The sequence below is a fragment of the Myzus persicae genome, unplaced genomic scaffold (assembly GCF_001856785.1).
Source record: "Myzus persicae strain clone G006 unplaced genomic scaffold, MPER_G0061.0, whole genome shotgun sequence".
NCBI classification, from domain to species: domain Eukaryota; kingdom Metazoa; phylum Arthropoda; class Insecta; order Hemiptera; family Aphididae; genus Myzus; species Myzus persicae.
In genome coordinates, this window is record NW_019104137.1 from 93,648 (window position 1) to 118,406 (window position 24,759).

General features: G+C 31.4%; 1 protein-coding gene and 1 pseudogene across 1 annotated transcript; both read left to right on the forward strand.

The window, feature by feature from the left end:
- Window positions 1-460: 460 nt before the first annotated feature.
- LOC111039142 lies at window positions 461-6,795 on the forward strand. Its single transcript, XM_022322471.1, has 6 exons — window positions 461-770; window positions 1,081-1,282; window positions 2,401-2,795; window positions 5,308-5,491; window positions 5,560-5,856; window positions 6,375-6,795. Exons 1-6 carry the CDS (start codon window positions 511-513, stop codon window positions 6,660-6,662), a joined length of 1,626 nt encoding a protein of 541 aa, XP_022178163.1. The 5' UTR covers window positions 461-510; the 3' UTR covers window positions 6,663-6,795.
- Window positions 6,796-20,368: 13,573 nt separating this feature from the next.
- On the forward strand, window positions 20,369-24,289 carry LOC111039136 (annotated as a pseudogene).
- The last annotated feature ends 470 nt before the right edge of the window (window positions 24,290-24,759 follow it).

The following is a 24,759-nucleotide window of genomic DNA, read 5'->3' on the forward strand; positions in this document are numbered from 1 at the left end:
GTGAATATGACACGTGACGGCAGCGTGACAACACAATGTTTAGAACCAATGGCCATAACAGTGGGGTACGAACAACGGGTCGCGGGGGCCAACTCTCATTTTTCGTGCACTCGATTGTATGCATGTTGCGTTTTTACCTCATTACACATAATATTGTCATAGAACAATATTTATATATTTAAATACACGACATGTTTAAATATTTAATCTGCTCTTTGCTGTTATTAGCTATTATTTTTTAGATTTCTCCGCGAGACTTTGAGGTTTTCACATTTTATATCATAATATCGTCAATATCGAGGTAAATGGTATTTCATATGAATGGAATAAATTATGTTTCGATGAACGCCTTCGTCGCCATTAAGTCGATCGAATGCTATAATTATAAATGTATACGTACATCTTTTTTACGTAGCTCCAATAATATTTATGTATTGTTATCGATTTAGTATACCTACTTGGCACTGGCTACTACCTACACACGTGTCTTATACTTTTATGCATTGAAAAATGGCTGGATATGACGATCACTTGATCGATGAGATGGACACATTAGCATTGTCCGTCAACGATGAACTAGTTGTGGACGACAACATCCGGGCACAGCTAAGAAAAATTGAAAAAGATTATGAGAGCATTTTCTCGTGGGACATTCAAGGGTCAATAGGAGTCAATAAAAATCAGATGTCGAGCGTCATTGATAAAGTTCGGGAAAAGACACAATTGTCTATAGTCATGGACGCTAAGGGTGATGGATTCAACTTAACTAGGTAAGTAGTTAACCTTCATAGATTTATTTATGAAAAAATAATTTTGTAGGTATGTAAAAACAAACACCCAAAGATATCGCCTTGTACTGCACCTGCACAAATAACCGGAATTAATAAATATAAATGGATATCTGTTCCTAATAATTTTTTAACAATATTGTAGATCATTTATACGTTATACCATTGATTTTAGAATATTCTAAAATCAGTAAAATCAATGGTTATACCTACCCATCAAAAGTGTGTTATTTTATAAATACAAATATACAATTGTATGCATTCATATCATGGGGAACAATTTTATTTTTAGATTTTATTTACAACTGATAGTTAGTTATGAACTTTACATTAGAAAAAGTTATAAGGAATCATATTTGGAAATCGAAAGAGTTATTAAATTTCTGGAGACATGCGCATTTAATGAGCATAAACAATATGCTGATGCTTACCACCATATTGCTCGAGCCACTTATGCGTGTATTGCATTAATGTTGCCAATTGATTCAGAAAAGGTAAGTTTAGGTTAAAGTGCCTACCTAATTATATATTGAGTGGTGAGTGAATTGTAGCTGGTTACTCTAAGATTTTTTTCTTGATAGACTGGGCTTAGGTATTTGATAACTACTATGAACACATTTTAGATTCTGAGTGGAGCGATGAATGTATTGATTTTACAATGATGTGTGTTTTTATATTTATTTATTTATTTTTTGTGTCTGTCATTGTGGTTTCTTGCAGTAAAAGTTCTTCGATTTTCTTAAATATCAGCTTTTCTGGTAGGAAAGTAAATCAAGTTGTGTATTCACGAAGTCAAAATTTAAAATTCCCAATAGTTTTCTAACGCAACAGGAAAAACAGTAAATCATACTCAAAACCATTTTTCGAAAAAATCGAATTTGGTTTTTAGTGTAACTTTAACAAAAATGACTGTAGATACATGCAATTTTCACTGAATATTTGTGTAAGCATTTTCAAAATATTTTGATTTGTGTTGAACTATTTATAAGCAAATTAAATGTTTGATTATTATTTGTTTTCTGGCAAAAAATTTGAAAATGTAATACAAGGTTCCTTGTAAGCTGTTGTTAATGGGAAATAAAAATAAAGTTGAGCTTAAATCCATAATAATTTTTTTATGAGCGTTTAAACTTAGAATTTTTGACAAAATTAGTAAAAATTATGAAAATTAGCAAATTATGTTTAATAAGAAATTCATAAAAAAATTTCTATTTATATCTAAGATATAAAAATTTAATACAAGATTCCTTACAAGTTTGTCTACCTTTATCAAAAAACATTTCTACTGGAAAGTCAAATTAAATTTTTATGAGCGTTAAAAGTTGAAATTTTTACAACATTGGATATTCACTCGATTTCTCTTGTAGCGATTTTCTTATTTTCTTATAATTCAAAAATGAATTACTGTAGATACTTGAAATTTACACCAAATGTTTATTTCATCAATTCATATACTTGATAACATTTTCAAAATATTCTGACTCTTTTTAGGCTGTTGGCGATTATAATATATTAATCAATTTAACAATACAGCGTATTAGTAGTATAGAGTGAGACCTTTATAAAAGTAAGTCATTAAAAATTATTAAACTAATATCTTTTTTTCTCTCAGTTACTGAAGGATATTAAGGATAAGAACGATTTTAATGAAGCTGAGAAATCTGCAGTTTGTGCTGTAAAAGCCAAAATTTTTATGGAGTATTCCTCAAAATTAAATGAAATTGCTTTAATATGTGCTGATGAAGCCCGGACCCTTCATTCTACTGAACCTGAATGGACATTCATTTGGTTGAAAGCCAAAGGGAGAGTAAGACGTTTTAATGAACCATATAAAATGCCAGGGGATGATGAAATAAAAGCTGCAGATCTTTTATGCTCAAAAAGAACTTCTCCTTTTTTTTTGATTAAATCTTCTCAGTTGTATAAGGAAGCAGGATTTATTAATAAACTGAAAAACAACTATAAAGAATCAGATAAATTTTTTAAGCTTTCGTCTGATATGGCTAAGTAAGTAGTTTTTGTTTTGTGTAAGTATCAACTAAAAGGTATTCTTAGGTTACAAAAAAATAATTACCTGCTTAAAAATGATATGATAAATTCTAATATGCCTATTCTATATGTTCTAAATTCTTTAGTTTATTGAAAAAAACTTAAATTTTTGGGATTAATTAATTTTCAACTACCATACAATCAATAAAATCTAATTTTTATTTTTATTCTCTTGTCCATAATGCCTTTTGGTTTTATTTACTTAGAATTATTATTATTATTTTTTTCTAGAATTTATACAATCTAATATACTAAAAGAAAAGTGTAATAAGCATAATGTGTGTTTTTTTAAAAATTAAGTGCAGTGGCTTGGGTGACTTGAGGGAATAGTCTATCAGTGAAGGTACTTCGGCGTGCAATTTACAATTATTTAGGTGATTAGTATTTCACATTAAGTTTAGTATAAAAGATCACGAGGCCATTTTCGTTTATTCTTCTGGAAAGATTTCCAGGGATGAACATGGATTGTAGCTTTTTTAATGTGAGGGTTGGTATGATTTTGAAGGTGGTTCCTTAATTTTGTGTAGTACAGTTTGGCTGGATCAGTGACTTTAGGAATGTGAAGATCAGTGTGAGGAGTGTGGTTTGAGATATACGGTCATACGGATGGGTATTGGTTATGAGTCGGAGAATTTTTGATTGGAACACTTATATTTTTTGTGTGTTGGATATTTTGGCAATGCCCCAGAGCTGAATACTGTAGAGCCAGATAGGCTTAAGAAGAAGATTGTAGATGTGAATTTTGGTTTTGAGAATTTACCAAGAATGGTCTGAGAAAATAAAGTTTTTGGTTTAATTTTAATTTTGTTGCGTGAATGTGTTTATTTCACGTTAGATGTTTGTCGAAGGTAAGACCTTGATATTTGGCTGTGTCAAAGTTTGGTATAGGTTTTTTATTTATATTTACCGCAAGAGGTGTCTGTGATGGAGAGCAAAGGTAGTGTGTACAGATTTGCTTTCATTAATTTTGACGTGCCAGGAAGAGTACTAGTGTGATAGGCAGGTGGCTTTGGAAAGAAAATGAAACTAAATCAGGATCGGTGTGGGTGGAGTATACTGCTTTGTCATTAGCATATTCAGAGTATTTGGGTGCTGGGTTGATCTTCTGTGTATAGGTTAAAAAGAATTGGTGATAAGACTGCACCTTGAGGAACGCCAGCTAAGATTGGGGAAAAATTGGGTATGATTTAAAAAAAGGTAATAAAAAGGGGGTAGGAACAATTTTAATTTGAAAAGGCTGGGATGCCTTCAGCAAGAAGGCCTGTGCTGCAAGATCAAGAAATACTGTCGAGGTGTAAAGTTTCTTTTCGAGAGAACAATGGTAGTAGTGGCTAGTTGGTGTACTTGGTGGATGGTTGAGTGATGTTCTCTAAATCCAAATTTCATGTCGGGAATTAGTTTCTTTTCCTTGATAATTGGGTAGATTCTGTTTAGTATTAATTTTTCAAATAGTAAGAAAGGTAGTCTAGAAAGGTAGCTATGGTCTGTATGGAGAGTGGCTATCAATTGGTTTGTTTGGTTTAGGGAAGAGAATAATTGTGGTGAGTTTCCATTTATTTACTTATTCATTTGCTTTATATACAGGGCGATTAGTTGAACGTAAGTCACTTATTATTGATGTAGCCCGCAGTAGTTCAACAATTTTTATTATTCATTAATCATTATTTTTATTGAACGATAAGTTTTTTTTTAGTTATACATTTTAGTTTTTATTTAAACATCAATAATTATCAATATAATATTATTTGACATTCGTAATGTTTTCTGTTTAGATCCTTCGTTAGTAATCCCTAATTACTGATAAGATAATTTTTATCATTTGTAGTAATCACTATGCACTAAAAATAATCGCATTAGGTAATTTGTAACCATTGATGTTTACGTCTAGGCACAGTATACTTATATATAGAATGGGTGCCGTGTGCGTAACTCACAGATATAACTATCTATTAACATTTTATAGACATAAGTAAAAAATTTGAGTTTAAGCCCACTAGGCTAAATGATATGCTTACTTCTAAATTTGGTAATTCACCAATTCACTCTAAAACTAAACATAACTGAATTAAATTAATTATTCAGATTGTAAAATTTGGTATGTTATGCTTGTAAGGTGGAGACAATGCATGCGGGTGTATGGAGTCCTCTTAAATACTTATGTTATTAGTTATAAGTTATATCTCATAAGCTACTCATCTTAAATTCGAATTTTATGTATCAAAATACCTAGAAAAATATTCTGCCTTGGAATAAGGAATTAAAACTATGTTGTCATTTAAAAACGTAAAAACTATAAAAATGTCTAGGATAAAAAATATTACAAAATATGAATATTTAATAAAATGTTTAATAACCATAAACCATGTTCAACATTTTTTTTCAAAACATCTATATTTTTTGAAATATTGAGCGTTGAATGATTTAAGAATTACCACAGTATTACTTATTTTCAAGTTTTTTTTTTTTACAGAATATCAGTGGAACTGGCCGGTGATGATGTAAATCATCTAAATATTCTTCTACTAACATGTATTGAATGTCCTGATGAGTGTTTTTCAAAATCCATGATAGACAATTTAGTTATAAAACTGTCAAATGTAAATAATAGTTGGGTGGATCAAGTTCTAGGCTTATATTATTTAAAAAATAAAAAGGTATGATATTTGTTAAATTGTTGTTACTGGAAGAAAAAAAATTGTACAATTATTTGTTTTTTTTTCAGGATTATGTAAAAGCAAAAATGTATTTATCTCGTGGAATGGCTTTTGGCCATTTTGGTAGTGCATTGCAGTTAATTAAAGTAGAGTGCTTATTGCAATCTGTTAAACAATTTCCTTTTGTGGATACCTTAAAGGGAATGTATGATAATTTTCAAAACCAAAATAGAAGACTAGTTATAATCGTACAAATATTGATGTATTACACACTAGTAGAAAATAATCCTAAACAAATTTTGTGGTATCTAAAACTCTACCTTGATCAAGACATTGAAGACATATATAAAAAACGTACTTTAATTGTAAGTAAATTGAAAATAAGTTACTATGTAACTATTCTCCATTATATGCTAAAATATTTAAGGAGTTTTAACCTGCATGTTTTTAAAATTGATTATTACTTTATTTTAATTTATGAAATTTTAAATTTAAATTATGTTATACTAGTTAGACACATAATTTTAAACTTCTAAAAAACTATAATTTTAATATTCTTATTGTACGTGTGTGTATTTTCTTCTATCTTTACTCATATTTATGTTTATATAGTTATGGTGTATTCATTTTTCAATTGATTGGTAATTAGAAGTTCGATAATTATTTGAATAGGAACTATATTTTTTAATCTTAACAAATTCATTTAAAAATTAATACAAAGAAAACAATTTTTTTTAAGATTCTTTAAAAGTAGAATAATTTATTGAAACTTGTGCATGTTAATAATACTTAGTTGGTGCTGTGTGTATAAACAATTTTCAATTTGTTTTTTTTTTATTATGTTATTTTATAATGATATAAAGATTATATTTTATTATTTCAGTTTGCTCGCCCACTGTTTAATGCAGATAGATATTTCAAACCAAATGAATTTATGAATGTTCTATTTGGGAATATTAAAGAATTAATGAACAACAATGACTGGGATATAAACGAAAAGAATACATTTGATGGTTTAAGTAAAATATTAAAACTGAGTATTGATGATGATGATTTTAATGATAAATCATGGAGAAAACAAAAAGTTAACTTATCAGAAAATAAGCCTAATGGAAGTCTTCAGAAGAAAAATGAATCTTGGAGAAAAAAGAAAGACTCAAGACATGAATAATATGTCAGTCATCTATCTGATAGGTGATTAAATAAAGATAATTCAGTGGAATTGAGGATTATTCAAAACCAGATTCTTCTATTCTTCATTCAAATTTTCATACAATTATTTAGATTTAACAAGACTATGGACCTATTGTACCTAATATGTTTTTTTATATATTATTACTTTAATTTTAAATACTCTGCAACATTATTTGTTTTATCACATTTGATTGGTTCAATATAATACTACAATTAAATAAACATCATAATTTGAATGATAATGATAAAAGTTCTTCATAAAAAAAAAATGAATCTTGATAGTCAGAATATAACTCTAATGAAAATCATCAACACTAATTTGCTTCAAAATAAATAAATCAGAATAAGTCTTTATAAAAATATATTCTTATACAATAATTTTAAATTACCTAGGTACTTATTAAAAAACCCATTGAGCCAATTAACAATGTGAATGATTCAAATAGCTTTGAGACCTAAAAAGTTTGTAAATAAACGTAGTTCCTTTAGAAATGTACACATTGTATTCTAAGAAAATGACCCTCTCAATTATTATTACGTGAGCATTTGATATACCTACTGTCTAAGGGCCAAATTACCATTGTGTCATCAGTTGATTTAAATGGTTTATATTTTTATAACAATTTTAAGTTTTTATTAAAAGTTTTTGGTTTATTTTTATCAATTTATAATTATTTTTTAGTTAGTTTTACTGAATTTGAAAAATGTGTTAAACCATGTTTCATCAAATAATAAATATGAAATGCATCTTCAAGAAGAATATTATTGTTTCAACAATGACTGCCTTTATTTTAAATTTTATGATTTGAAACAGAATAAATATGATTATACAATAGCACAAACATAGCTAACATTTTATGAAAATAATTTAATATAGATACAGAAAATGGTATGTCTAGTATTTAGAAATTAGATAGAGTAGTAATATTACTATTACTATTATTATTATTATTCATTCATTCCTACTACTAAGACTTGCAAATTATCACGTACCACTGTTAATAAACGTGCGTTAGTGAACCCGTTATTATTGAAGTTGTTAATTGTTTAATGTTACTTCTCGTACCTACTCGTAAATTGATCCTAACATTAGACGTGGTGGTCTAGAGGGACTTCACTACAAAAAGTAATTTCCATGTTAACTTAAAGACATATTCAAATGTTTTCAGAAGTGTTGTCCATTTTACTAGGACAATTGGTATAGTTGTTATAAGATAGGTATATTTTTATAGAAAAGGATAACAGTCGGTTATAAGTCTACGTCTACGTCTGTGATCATTTCTTGCTTTCCCCGAACTTTTTCAACGAGGTTCATCATGCGACTTTGGTTGACTCCTGTTAACCGTTTTATGCCCCATGAGAAAATGTTCTCATAATCATTTACGATTTTGATTAGCTGTGACCGAATTTTGTCGTTCAATCCGAGTCCTTTCCAGCGGTCATTGTTGACGAACAATGCGGCCATCGCGTTGGTTAAGTGATTATCATAAATCGCCATTTTTTAGTGTATAAATGCATAAAACACGAGCGTCCCTACCAAATTGACAACAACATAAATACTATCAGAACATTCAGAACCACGAGATAAAGTAAATTTACATGCACATTTATGGTTAATGCATTTGATCGATATTATGAACAATGATGATGGTGAAATTTATCAAAATCATTATTATCTATATGGAAACTTTTATGTCTCAAGAAGATATCTAAATAAAAAATAGTTCATAACAATAAAGTTAAATGCCCCCCTCCCCCCCAAAAAAAAACAATCAAACACTATTTTCGTATGTCCGATATCAAATAAAGGAAAATGGATGTCAATTATTTTAAACAATTTGAGCAGTAGGCATATAGATATAGTAAAAATATATACTTGAAGTATCATATTTGGACACTGAAATTATTACCAATATTTACTTATCGACTATCGTATATTCGTATTAGCTGAGTAATGAGACTGCACGGTCACAACTCACAATGGACCGGCGTCCTAAATAATAACAAGTTTTATAATAATTGATATCACGTCTCGTTCTATATTTTGTATAATGTATAGTTTTTATACAATGAGGGGCACAGCGAGGATCACGGGTGCGATGGCTGGCCTGATCGGCGGACCATCGCGGTGAGAGTTCGGAACGACCGGCGATGGCCAGGTTCTATGTACAGTATCGGTGAATGTTTGGTGGTCCCGACGTTGACAGTCGTCGGTATCAGGTGCGTATACAAGTGGGGGTTCTAGGGGTTCAAACCCCCCCCCCCCCCGAAATTTCAGGAAATAAGTTTTATTATTTGTTAGTTTGGTTTTATTTAATTTCCCGCATTGCCTATTCGTAATATGAATTACATTCTCGTTTAGTGCTCGATCTTTATCTACAATCGTTAATCGGACCACTATACAGTGGCAAAATGTGATGATGATCGCCCAAAATGTTCATTAACTACCTTAAGTCAAATTTCCAGTGATTTCTATCCGAATATAAAGTGCCTTTTAACAATATTAACTACTTTGCCTGTAACGACTGTTACTGCAGAGCGTTCATTTTCAACATTGCGGAGACTGAAAACCTATTTGAGAAATAATATTGGACAAGACCGGCTGACAGGATTAGCGCTCATAAATATTTAAAGAAACGATAACACTGATATTGACGAAGTCATTAACAGATTTGCAAGACTACCTCGAAAATTAGATTTTATATTATAAAAAATACATGTTTTTAACAATTATTAAATTTTTTTTTTAAGTATGACGTTTTTTATAAGAAATAAATAGTACTATAACTGAAATTGTGTAAACTCCTTGTTAGGTTATATAAGTATGAAAATTTACAAGCAAACCCCCCCCCCCCACAATTTTTTTTTTTGTGTACGCGCCTGGTCGGTATGGACGGGGTCGATATATCACGGCGCGTGATTCAAAAGAAGCGGCTTCAGTGATATATCGTACCCGGGTTTTGAGTTTTTGACACAACTTATTAAAGTGGCCGGAGGGGGGACGAGATGATATATTAAGTACGTAGATAGCTGTTGGTCTCGGCGGTGCGGCTTCGCCGGTGGGCGGTGACTGCTGGCTACGACCCTGGTATTTAGGGTGTGTGGTCGTTCGTGGCTAACGCTCTAGATCCGTTACGGCGCACGGAAGAAGTCGGATCCTTGACGTCGGGCTGCGGTGCAGGTTGTCGTCGGTAGGTATTCCGGTATTCGTAACTCGGCTTGTAACTCGTAAGTTCTAGCCGCTACTTATTCTCGTCGTCGTTGCCGCTACGTGTCGGGTCACGGCGGACACTTGATGTCGGGCCGTGTTGGTTGTCGTCGGTGATCGGTGTCGGTATTCACAGCTTACACTTATAGCTGTTTCTGGTTTTTTGTTAGATGAAGGTAGGACGGTTGATGGAAGACTGATGAACGATGATCGTTCAAGGAAGCGCCCGGTATATACAGGGTGTTTCTGAAGTGTGTGAGGTAAATAGTATACGCATACTCACTGTGATGCCACAATGAAGAGTTTTTTGGAATTTTTTTTCTAACTTCAAAATCTGGGTTTTTTAAAGTTATTTTTAGAATATTATCTTGAATGTAAAAATAAACACTCTAGTCGTATTTTTTGCGAAATTCTCATACGAATCGAGATATCGCATCACTTTTGCGCTTGTCGCGCGTTTTTCGCGCTCGAATCGCCAACTAAAAAAAAAGTCGTGCGACACATCGATTTGTATGAGAATACTGCAAGATAACCAGTGGTGATAATTATTTGTTGTTATTGATAATACACGATTAATTAACACATTGTTTTACATTGTCGACTAATAAAAAATATAAAATAACAACAAAATTAGGGTTAACAGAGTTTTAAACGATCAAATGTAGTAGCATGCATTTGTGTCATACCTTTACTAAATAACTTTTAATTTTATAAAGTTATAATAGTTAGAGATAAAAGGAACTACCCATTTGTGTGTTTATACTGAAATTCCAGTTTTTGGATATCATAGTACTTAACATAATTATTTTGACTCGAAAAGATAAACATTTTATTTTAAATATTGGAATATTTATTTTTAAGATTTAAAGTTTTTAATTTAAATTTTGATTTTTGCGCAATGGCGTACACAAACATTGAATATGCAGACATGGTTTTTATGCTTTGTAACTTGTAAGTATTAGTTAATTTAATTAATTAGTTTAAGTATTTAACTAATATCACCTATTGGTGATTTATTTTATTAAAAACTCTAGGTATTTTACTTTATCACAAAACATACCCGTGTAACTATTTTAAGTTGTCGTAACCGACATGTTATACGAAACAAACTATTTATTTGTTTATTAATTGTGATTAGGTTTGGCTGATGGAAATGGAAATCTTGCAGCTAGGTTATGGGCAGAACGTAAATAATAATAATAGTATAAAATAAAATGTTTGTCTTTTCGAGTCAAAATAATTATGTTAAGTACTATGATATCCAAAAACTGGAATTTCAGTATAAACACACAAATGGGTAGTTCCTTTTATCTCTAACTATTATAACTTTATAAAATTAAAAGTTATTTAGTAAAGGTATGACACAAATGCATGCTACTACATTTGATCGTTTAAAACTCTGTTAACCCTAATTTTGTTATTATTTTATATTTTTTATTAGTCGACAATGTAAAACAATGTGTTAATTAATCGTGTATTATCAATAACAACAAATAATTATCACCACTGGTTATCTTGCAGTATTCTCATACAAATCGATGTGTCGCACGACTTTTTTTTTAGTTGGCGATTCGAGCGCGAAAAACGCGCGACAAGCGCAAAAGTGATGCGATATCTCGATTCGTATGAGAATTTCGCAAAAAATACGACTAGAGTGTTTATTTTTACATTCAAGATAATATTCTAAAAATAACTTTAAAAAACCCAGATTTTGAAGTTAGAAAAAAAATTCCAAAAAACTCTTCATTGTGGCATCACAGTGAGTATGCGTATACTATTTACCTCACACACTTCAGAAACACCCTGTATAGTGCTTGCCGTACCGACTATTAAACCGTGTTCTGGGGCGGCTGTGTTTGCGTTCGGTACGGCAAGTGGCTTAACTTGCCCAGTTTTAGGGTTACGTGTGTGGGGATGATGTTTTTGGACTCGAAAGAGTCTATTTTACATGTAGACATGTTGTCCATGGTCTTAAGTGTGTGGGACAACTTAGGGCTCTATAATGTGGGTGTGAAGTTGTCCCGGTCGTGTGTGTGTCTTTACTCGTCTATGATTGGTGGTCCTGAAAAGGACCGTTTTATAATGCGTGATCGGTGTACCGTTACAGTAAATAAATTAATTTTCATTGTTAGTCTCTACAAATGATAGGGTTCAGCAAATAAAATATTTTATTGATTGAACTAATTCACTCACTCTGTTAAGTGTTGCTTTAAGAGCATATAGGCGTGGAAATCCCTATTTCTTTTTTTAGATAAAAGTAGTAGGTGTGTCGTAGTGTTTTTCTTTACCAAAAAAGTGGTATTTATTTTTATTATTTATTGCATTGTATAAATTTCACTCATTTTTTCAATATTTATTAGTTATAAATACACACAGGAAATTGTTGATTTAACTGAAATATAACAAACAATAGTAGAAAAATATTGAGTTGTGTATGTATATTTTATTATATTTTCAAGTACGTCCTATACACAGTAAATATTACGCTTAGAGGCGCAAGAGAGCAACTAAAACTTTATTATTCATTATCAGCACTTAAATACCTAATTATATTAGCAATATTTAAGTATACTTTCGTTTACTTATTAAAGTCCTGATATTTCTTATCTGTCTCCCAAAAAAACACTTATGTTATAGTGTAGGTACTTACACACTAAATTTCCGCGTGTTTTTACTCTCGATGTGGAAGCATACAATATGAACTTGTTGTAAAACAAATGTTGAAATATATTTTATCGACAGGCTGTAACTGTTGCTATACGATATGTGTAACTATACAAACTTTACTACTTAAATAAGGAACAAATGGTACAGTTCATAACAATGACAACGAATCATATAAACTTAAATATTGTTATTATATATAGCTTCATAGGCGCAATTAGGGTTAAAATTCTGAAGAGGCTATTGCGGTCCAGTTGTGGAAAACTCCAAACTGTAATCCAACATTGATACGTTTTTATACAATTTTAATTTTATTCAGTTCAATATTATTATTTTTATTTTTTATATTTTCAATATATTATTATCATATTATTATTATTTTTTTTTAAAATTTAAAATCAGATTTGTCATCAAACAGTCAATGTGTGAAACTGCACACAGTCTTTGAGCGCAGTAAACACAAACGACAAATTGTTCGATCACGATCAATATAAAAAAAAACACGCTTATACTATTTTCATCGTTGATAGCATAATATTTTAGGCTGTGCTCGAATGAAAACGACGAGTGTGATGCGTCGATGTCGCTGTTATGTATGTATATATTTATATTGTACAACAATAATTAAGCTATCGATGTAGACGATATGTTATCGGAGATAACCTTTATAAAATGTAAATATATAACATCATTATGTGTTGCGCCGTCGTGCGTTAATAAAGCAGTCGTACTTTGTCAATGCGTGTGATATTATGCGCCCTCGGTCCCCGCAGCCGCAATACGCAACAGCCACCTCAAGCGGCCGCTTAAGTGGTCCGGATTAGTCGCGCAGATCTGAGCAATGATGTGGTGGCCTCGAACAACGACGCTTGTTTTATCAGGAGCGCGTTACCGGTTCTCACACATTTATTTCAATGATTTCGTACCATCAACACCATGAGCAACGGTGCTATATCGTTTGAAATAATTTTTACGTTTGCTACAACTCGCCGCGGCCACGCATTGAGGCCACCAGCTATGGTGCCAGTCACTCAAATGTTTAAAATTTGAAAATAAACTATGAAGACAAACCGATAACAGTAGGTCAGGATAACATTGAAACCACTCAATAATATGGAAAGGTTCTCGTTTTGCTTCAGGCATACTGCTCATATGCATACAGACAAGCCGCAAGCGTACAACCGTGAACACCGAATCAAGGTAGGGCCGTTGTCGTTTACAAAGTGACAGTCCCCCGAACGACAACGTCAGTTCCATGGGAAGACCTTACAGGTACCTATATATCAGGGATGGCAAACCTTTTGAACACTGCGTGCCCAAAATTAGTAATAACATTTTTATTTTTTTTTTTTAGAGCGTGCCATGAAAAAAATATTAAAAATATTATATTTGGTTAAACTATAATTTGATTGTATAGGTAATTAATGAATTAGTAAAAAAAGGTTAGTTTAGGTTATTATAGGTCCTATAATATTTCGCGGAAGTAATGCGAAAGCAGTTCCCGCGGCGCCGTCGGTTCAAAACTGAAAAAAAAGGTCCTATAATATTATATATCAATATATTATATAATAGTAAACATTTTCGCGTGCCACCTCGGGCACTCGTGCCATGGATTTCCCATCCCTGCTATATATATTCTCCTGAGTTTATTTAAATGAATTTGTACCAACATTCATCCAAGAGCAACGACAGTGTTACGACACACACGATGCCGTAAGCAATCTGGAACAGATTTGAAGTTGATTCGGAAACACTTAAACCGCAAAATTCAATAAAAAGTAAAATTTATGTTCAAATATCACTCTACAATTGTCAATATAAGAACTATATGAAAATTAATGAAAAAATTCTGGTTTTTTTTGTGTCAATGAACAGTTCGTCGTTCATATGAAAATATTAACACGGTGCGGATGTTCAAAGTTGAATCTTTCTGCTTTAAACTCGATGATACAGAAACGTCACTTTCAAAACCCTTTTCTTTCGTTATACTTGTTAAAATGTATTTAATACCTAGTGATTTTTTTCTGCCAAAATATAGCTTAACGATGCTTATTGATAATCAGTTTAGATTCGTGCTATCCAAATCGGACTACACGATATACATTTTTTTACAAGATTCAATTTGTAATTAACCAAAATTACAATACATTTTAATTCATTTTTTATGTGTCGTGGTGTCCTTGGAAAGTGCTCGCTGTGTCCTTAGGGCACCGCGAAGCCCAGTTTGGCAACTGCTGCTCTAGTCAAGTGCATTGTACAAAACATATTATGGCCGACTTGTTGATGATCCAGGGCGCGACCAGAACACAGTTGTAACTGAGAAGTGAGAACTGTATTATATTATTCAATACGATATAAACGACTCCGCAGCGATTAATGCAACAACAACAATAATAATAACAATAAATATTCGTTTGTATAATATAATATTGAATTGTTGGAGGAGAATGACGACGCATCTCGCAGGCTTATATTTCATATTGTTACAATATTAATATTACAGTCAACTGTCGTCGAGTTTATTATATTGAGTTACGACGATCGACGATGCGATTCAAACGTCATATTATATCGACGATTGTACAACTACCACTCGCGGTTGGCCACCAGAGAGATCATGAGATCATGATTTACGGTGAAGGAGTTTGCAAAGATTTGACCGTATTAAGATGTTAATATTTATCGGTCGTGCGATGTAGGCTTAAAAAAACTATTGTGTTCATTATGTTGGTAAATTATATTGTAGAGTTGCATAAGTTGCATAATTATTAATTTTCCACGTGTATAGTTTCCGCCTATATTTATTATTGAGATTATTTACATATATCGTATATCATTCTAATTTCATGGCACGCTTCAATAAAATCAGTACATATAATTCCGTTGTTATACCTAACATCTTCAAATGGGGTGGACCGGTCACATACTTCACGGTTTAATAGTCATTGTTGCATTAAAAAAAAAAAAATTGACTAAATAAATTGACTAATATTGAATATATAACGCATAAATTGTTTCATAAATTATTGAAACTCTATATACTATTATTCATTACCAAATAATTTTAATACCTAATAAACTTTTTTTACGTATGTCTTATCACTGATCATTCCGAGGAAACTAATGACGCAGTAAACTATACTATCTATACTTCCTCTAATTGTGACAGCTATATAATATATTAATATATTTTACAATTCTCAGAATATTACGTCTACATTTTTTACTAACTTACCGGATATGCCTAACCAACCTCAATTTAATTCAGCGTTATATTTGAAAACAACATTTTTTTATACACTACAATATTAACTTTAAATATAATGCAATAACGTTATATAATGTCTCGAAATATGCATCGTATTAAAAACTTTTTTTAGAATTATCATTATACATAATATTTTAGTATGGACCATTAAAGTTTAATATTCAAGTAAGCATATATATTAATATATTGTAATATGAGACTATGCGAGTACCTGCTGGGTGGGTATACGTTGTACAGAATATATTGATGATAATTTTTTATTTCATAATACGGGATACAAAGTTCGTTATAACTTATTAACTCATATAAATATATATAAATGAGTCGTATTTATAATGTTATAATATGTAATCAAGCACATACAAAAACAAACTAAATTTTACCACACAAATCTACCATCTGTTATTAGTCTTAAATAAGTACCTATTAATAAACCGAGAAGAAAATGTGTCTAATTTTGTGCTTTATAAATTACGCTGTTAGAGCTAATATGTATATTTCATATTCTTAGAGCCATAATATTATAGGAGTACAATATGTAACGATCTGCTATGTGCCGTATAATATAAGGCAGATTGGTTATTGCTAAATTTTGTGGCTTACAGACGTTTGGGCACACTTGAGCTAGATAAATCATTTTTTAGCACTAATCCAAAAACAAAAAAAATGTTGAACTTATCGATATTGTACATACGTACCTATGTAATGTACTAATGATGGTTATAATAATAATTTTTTTTTATGTAAAACAATGACATGTACATTAATTATGAAACATGTTGGGAGGGGGGCTCTGGCACATGACTGCATGGCTATTGATACTTAGGTGAGAGTGATGAAAACGTCGGTGAACGGTTGAAATCTAAATAATAATGTCAGCTGTTGATATTATAAATAATTATAAGATACATATAGCCATATTGAATTATAATATAAGTCAAGAAATGTATCAAAGTATAGATTCTCTGAGCTTGTTGTTGATTTGCTAGTATAGATGATATAAGATTGATACGACATAAATATAATTAAAGTGTTAAATAAATATCGATAGCCCCAGGTCCGTTACATTAGCACCACCATATTCGAAAATCCAAAAAAAAAGTTATACCAACGACTGTTATTCCGTTTGTACACATTAAATGTAATTAATTTTAATGAAAAAATAATTTTCTTAAATGGGTACTCTTAAACTTAAATCAAGGTGGGAAGAAAACCAAAGGCAACAGAGTCAATAATTAAAAAAGAGATTTTTAATATACAAGAATGAGATCATTCACAAAAATAGTCAAAGTAAGTACACTCTTTTACAATTAATTGGTTATAAAAGATCAACTTTTCATACTCAATATTTAAGCCAATTATACATAAAACACAAACGTTGTAAAATTCCTTGAAGTAACAATAAATAATTGTACTATTTGTTAAAAAGTTAAAAAATAAGTTATTTCTTAGTTACTTTGTTTGATAAATTAACTAATTAAAAACAATAGAATAATCGAAAATGACTAGGTTATAAATTTTTTGAGATTCCACAGAGCGGAGCGATGAATGCATTTATTTTAAAATTATTTGTTTTTTCGTGTCTGTTAATTGTTATCACCTTTTGGGAGCAATAAATATACTTCGATTAATAAGAACTTCAGCATTTTTTCTGGCAAGAAGTGAATTTAGTTGTTACTTGGGCGGGGGTTAAAGAAAAATATTCCCAGGAGTTTTCAAAAGCGTCGAAAATAATAATAAAAAAAAGATTGATGATAAATCAGTTTTTGACCAAAATAAATTTAGTTCTTTTGGTCTTTCTGAAAAAAATAAACTTAATTAATACAAAACATTTTTCCTAAAATAGTATTTAGATAAAATGTCTCAAAATATTTTGATACAATTTTCACTGAATGTTTGTGTTAGCATTTTCTATACACCATAATATTTTCAAAATATTTTGACTTGTGCGTAGAACTATTTAGAAGCATATGAAATTTTCCATTATTCTTTTTTTCCAACTATGTCGATAAAAAAATTTTTGCTCTGTCAAAAAAATCTTGTAAATTGAAAACAAAATTCCTCGTAAGGTGTTGTTATTGCAAATTAAAAAAAAAGTTGAGTGTAAATCCACAATAATTTTTTATGAGCGATTAAAATTAAAATGTTCACAAAAATAATTTTTGCTTTATCAAAAATATCTTAATGATATCATTCAAATATAAATAAATTATTATGATAATCTAATGATCAGAATTGATTTTTCTTTGGAATACGTTTTAAATTTTACTATTTACGGATATTTTATGTCTCATATTATAACGTGGTTATATTAGTTTATTTTGGTAATTTTTTGTTCTCGAAAAGTGTAATCATTTAAATGACGACGATATTATTATGTTGTCTACGCTACCGGCAAACGCTCAACTGGCCATTTACTATTATTTTCAATGTTAATACCTAATTGTTATAACAAATAATATTTGACAACAAATTGACTAATTATTAATAATTAGTAGATTACCATAATTTACCTTACCTATTGTATGTTATTTAAGTACTCGTATTTAATATGTATTATTTTCATATATTTTAACATGTTTATTCATAGTCTCTTATTGTCTCTATAATATCTATAATAATGATAATATAGGCATTTAAAACGTTCGGTTATATTAATTTTTTTTCTTTATATGTGAATAAAATATTTTATGATCGGTTAAAAAGTTTAAAATTGTTACGCGAAATTTCTCATAAGTTATATAAATTGTAATAACTATAGAAATTTAAAAATTCTAAAAATGTATTATATAGATTCAATTTTTTTACTGTTCTGAAGTTTAAATATTGACAAAACGTGTGAATTTACGAACATTTGAAAATTATTTAGTAGTAGATTCATATATTGAACATTTTGATACAAGGTCTTTGATAAATTAGTCACGGAGCATTCAAAAAACGATAGATTATTAATGTTTTATTTATTAGAATCAGTAATCATTTGAAAATCTAGTTTTAGCGATAATGTATATTTAAATGAAAAATAACGATTTTAGTTATTGTTTCAATATAAAAAGTGGGCTATGATTTTCTAATAATTAATAAATTTAATGTATTTGATTTTTTATTGCATAAAATAAGTTGAACATAGAACATACTGTATAGAAAAATAAAGTACCTTAAAATTTAATTTTAAAATATGTCCTTAGATATAAAGGCTGACTTTTGTCTCCCCTCAAAATTGTTGTTTGTATGTAAATCATTTACCATTGCATTCGAATCTTAACACATCCATTATGATGACTCCATAATAAGCAGATCATTAGAAAGTAGTAAGATACTACTTATATACAACCGATCAAATTTCCCGCTTAAAAAAAAAAATCTATAAAATGTTTTATTATTTTTTTTTACTAATTTTTTAAAACAATATTTTCTGGCCTTAAAGGTTTTTCGTCGGTTCCACAAAATAATACATTTTGTTTATCTAAGAAACGTAATACTATATGTTTATTCATATTTTCGTCTTTGACACAATATTTATGCGGTTTAAGTGCCTTTAATAATTTCAATTAATTGTGATCAGTTAAAGTGTATACTTAAGAAGCTTTAAAATATCGTCAAAGTTATCAACCATATTCTTGTAATAAGTATTATTTACTTATTTTGTATTCAAATTGTAAGTAAATGTTTTATACTTTTTTCTAAGACCATATTTTACAATAAATCAACTCACCTAGATAAATGTCATAGTACGGAAACCAGCTACTCATAGAAAATTAAATTATCGTCACCTGCTTAATAATGTGAACTATGTTTTAATTTTGTATTGACTAAATTTCATATTATTTAGTCATATAATCGTATTGTTAGCTAAAACGAAAGCACAAATGCAATTGTATTAGACATTTTTTAAAAACATAATCATCTAATTCAATGTTTCCATTTTAAGGTTCCATCGCCTGGATCAATCAAGATGACTCCCACCGAGATGGCTTTCTGGAGAGCATGTCTATCATTTGTGACATATATGATACCACTTAATAAGTATTTGAACAGAAAACCAGTGCGGTTATCTTTAACGTCTCCTAAACCAACCACAAGGTAAGAAAAAAAAATTGTTACGCATTAAAAATTATCATAAAACAAACACATATTTTTAATAATGAAAATTACTCTTAAAATTAAAGAAGATAATATATTTTATTCTAAAATAATAAATTAACCATAAGATGTTTGGTACTTAGGTCTGCGAGTAAATTTTTAAAGTTGGATAATTCCAATCGAAAGAAAATTGTTTGTTGTTTTTTGTTTTGAATTTATCATACCGAAATTATTGCATCTTATAATATAATACATTACGTGAGTTGATACTAAATATAACCCCAGAGAAAATTTTAAACGATGCAATAGACAATGAAAACTAGTATTATTTCACCCATATAATATCTCTAGTGACGCTAGACAATAAAAATGGGTCCTTGACATCTGTCCAGAAATTAAAATTGGATCGGTAGCTCAAAGATTATTTCAATAAGTACCACTGAACAAAGTTCCAAGTATAATGACTGCGGTAATGAGTAATGGCAAAGAAATCAGTTCTCATTTGTCAGTAGATCGGGATTCAGGAGATCTTAATAGTCCTGTAAAAATAAACATTTAACTTTGGAATAATTTGCATAGAAAATTGGTACAGACCAGATGAGGTACTTAATAAGTTTTACATAAGTTATAAACTTCATAACACATTTATTTTGACCGGACTATAAGCCGGCTTCCCGCGACTCATGGCTTAATTCGGCTAGAAGCTCGTGACTATACAGAGAAACTGTGGAGTGGGAACGCAAGTGACCAGCCTCGTGTTTCGCCTTACGCTGTACCAATTAGGTTTCACTATTACCACGTCTATACAACCAAACCTACAAGAGTCACCATAGCTTCAAGTCACACGTCATAGGAAGCCGACTATTGCTCCTAGCCCTGCAGATGAAACAAAAGCTATATCTTGATAACTAATATGGTCCAAGGGTGTAGATAGGTTTAACTCAGAACTGCGTTCGGAAGAGCTAGCTTTTTCGTTTCTCGCGAGGGCCGTGTCCACTATTATACTCGTACATAAAACTTATTTTGCCACGAAATAGTAGATAGTCATAGTATTATCTAAAACTCCGGACCAACCAGTCAATACGTAGCCGCGTTGTCCGGTGAGTACCACACATACTTAATATAATGATTTTATTCAATAATATTACAATTACTATTATCGTTGCATAAAAATAAAAAAATAATTAAAATATTTATTGAATTATTAATAGTCATAAAATCATTTTGAAATCTAATTCATCCCAATCGTCCAATATATAACACAATTATTATTGTCATGTCCTTCAACTACGTGTTTACAAAGCCATAATTATGACCGACCACTATTTTTCATCATCTCCTCTACCTTCTCATTGCAGCCACGATCGGTCCGTTTGCTGTGGGCACTGTGCTGGCGTGGATGTCACCGGCGTTGCCCATGCTGTTGTCAGCGGACTCAAAGATCAAGATGACGGCTGATCAGGGGTCGTGGGTGGGTTCCTTGATCGCCATCGGTGCCATCTTCGGGTCAATACCGGCGGGCAGGACCGCTGACTTAATCGGCCGAAAACCCGTCATCGCATTCCTGACACTGCCTTTCATCATCAGCTGGTCAATGATTTACTTCGCGACAGAGGTCTGGCATCTATACGTGGCGCGTCTGATTGCCGGCACCTGCCTCGGAGGAATCACAGCAACCGTCCCTATGTACATCGGCGAGATAGCCGAGAAGTCCATCAGAGGTAGGTTAGGTTAGGTTAGGTTAGTGCACAATTTGTTGTTATTATTTATACATATAATTATTATAATGTTTTGTCCTTCATTCTCTACTTACTGTCTTCTAACACTAAGTTTATGAATTAAGACTCGACCATTTTCGTAAGGCGTACCATTTTCTCACAAATAAATCATAATTTCTACTTATCTCCCATTTATTATAATCAATTTTCGTTGTATTATGAGTATTCATGGTAAAATATTATGTGTTATAATTAATATTTTTTAGACTATTCTAAAATTTTCACAGAATGTCAAACTATTATTACCTTTAAGGGTACGTGTTACCTCAATAATCTTCTTTTTTATCGATCACGGCTTTCCGGCAAAAATCAAACATATATAGTTGTTGAACAGTTATTGTTCTTTCGACAATATTTTTAGTCAACTGTATTATAATATACTAAACATTAATAATACCTGTTTTCCAAATATTAATCATAATATTATAATATCATATTAAATTGCAGGATATAATCATATACTAATTGACATGTTAATATATTTGTATATAAGACAAACGCTCTTATGTCATACAAAAATTATATACGTCTAAACGTCTTACATTTTCTGCAGGTGAGCTGACCTCTTTCGTTCAGGTAAACGTGACGCTAGGCATATTGTACGTTTACTAGATCGGTCCGTTCGTGAATTACGCGGGGCTGGCTATCATGTGCGGCATATTACCAGCTATCTGGTTCGTCCTGGTACTGTTGGTGGTGCCAGAATCTCCAACGTATCTTTGGCGATCCGGCAAGAGGAAGGAAGCAGAAGATGTGTTGATCATCTTGCGTGGCAAAGACTACGACACTTCCAACGAGCTGGCAGCGCTGCAGAAGGATCTCGAGGAGAAGAAGCCCAACAGCAAGTTATCGGAAATGATAAAATCCAAGCCCACGTTACGCGCGGCATTCACAGTTTTGGGACTGCTTGGGTTTCTGTCATGTTCCGGTATCAACGTGGTAATATTCTACGCCGAGTCCATATTCGAGGGCAGCAACACCATGATTTCCCCGAAAGCCTGTTCCATCGTCATCGGGGTCCTTCAAGTGAGTACTCAAATGGCAACTGTGGTGTTTATTGCAATCAATTGTATGAAGAGACTTGTTTTATCAAATATTTATTTTAATTTTAAAATCTAGGATTATATGCTTTGTAGAAATTAGCATTGACGCGTTATCGCCATCGATCTTACTTATAGTGTACAAGTATAGTCTACAGTTGCTAATTCGACTTTTATATTCTAAAATCCTAAGTAAAATGTTACTGTTTAAATTGTTCTATTTTGAATTAATTTTTTCAAATACCTAATGACGACCGAAACGTACATTTAATTCAATAAAAATTATCTTGATCTATTCAAACACGGGGAGGACAACAGTTTACTTACCGTTTTGGCGTTTTCGACAGTATTTTATGCAAAGCAATGATATGAACATTTTGATTGTAACCACATATTAGGTACATGTATTATTATTATTATGTCCGAAGAACGACAAAAAACTGTCATACATTTGTAGGACATAATTTTACTTACTATTTATTATGTTGAGATATTATAACATAGTGTGTGAATGATATAAATCGATCAATATTCTATAACATTCTATAATATCTTTCCACATCCTTCTCCGACTTCACATAATATTAAAAATCATATAACGACAATATTGTCCCACACAGGTCATATTCACTTTCGCGTCCTCGCAGCTGGTGGACAGGGCTGGCCGGCGGGTGTTGTTGCTGATCTCCGATTCGGTGATGGCCATGTGCCTCGGTTCCCTGGCCTTCTACTTCTATCAACAGGAGCGCGGCGTCGACGTGTCTGCGTTCAGTCTGGTGCCGCTCATCAGCTTGGGAATTTATATCAGCACCTTCGCGCTCGGTTTCGGCCCAATACCGGGGGTCATGATTGGGGAGCTGTTCAGCCCGGAATTCAAGGGACTGGCGATCGGCATCGTGTGCGTGCTCGCGTCGTTGATTGAGTTCTCCGTCGTCAAGTCTTATCAGACCCTGTTGAATCACTACAACCGCGGCGTCACGTTCGGATTATTCGCTTGCTGTTGCGTGGTAGGCACCTGTTTCGTGTTCTTCCTGGTGCCGGAGACAAAGAACAAGTCTCTACAGGAAATCCAGGAGGAGCTCGCTGGCAAAAAGAGGACGGCCAACCAGACGCAGGCTGTCAGCGTTTAGATTGCCTGAACTAATATTTTATATTAATTCGGTATTGTTATATAATGTACCACCGCTCAAACACGTTGTGATCCACGACTAATATAAATAATTAAAAAATGTAATTACAAATTACGGTTGTTTTATAGTTTTTCCTAACTGTTCAGTGCTACATTATAATATTTACTGTTCCCTTTGTTTCATAGTACAATAATACCGATCTGGACATCGAGACATTTTTAAAAGTAACAACTGAATTTATTATGCATTCCCGGAATTGGTTGAATAAAAAATGGCGCTCCAGTGATAATAATTAGTGGTGATTTTTTGGTACATATTATCAAATAGTCCACAGCTCAATCATGCTGTGTATGCGATTTTATAATATTGCCGAATTTCTATTACCATAAACGTATCGCAAAAATTACCACGGGATCCTAGCCGCCGCCATCACTGCAATAATGATAATAAATATAAAATCCTATAAAAATGTATTTTTCGATATACCTTATTACCTAAATAAAATTGGTAATAGTAATTTATATAACTATCAGATTGTCTTACAGAAAATGATTAGGTGCATAATATTTTTCATAATTTATTTAAAATATTTAAATGAGAAAAATTTAAAATGTACAAAAATGTTAAAAATTAAATTGCTCATAAGTTGCTTCAAAATTAAAATATAAAATAATCTCATGGATAAAATAATTAATTTTATTTCGTTAACCTCTAATGCTCTTTCTGACCTTTCACTTCGGAGAGTATATGAGGACTATCACGAAGAAGTGTTGAAAGTCGTTATCAACAAGGGGATGTATAGATTTCTAGACAACATTAAGGGTGAGAATTTTAAATACAGTAAAACCTCGCTAAAACGGAACTTCGGTAAGACGGAAACCCCGGTATTACGGAAAATTTTTT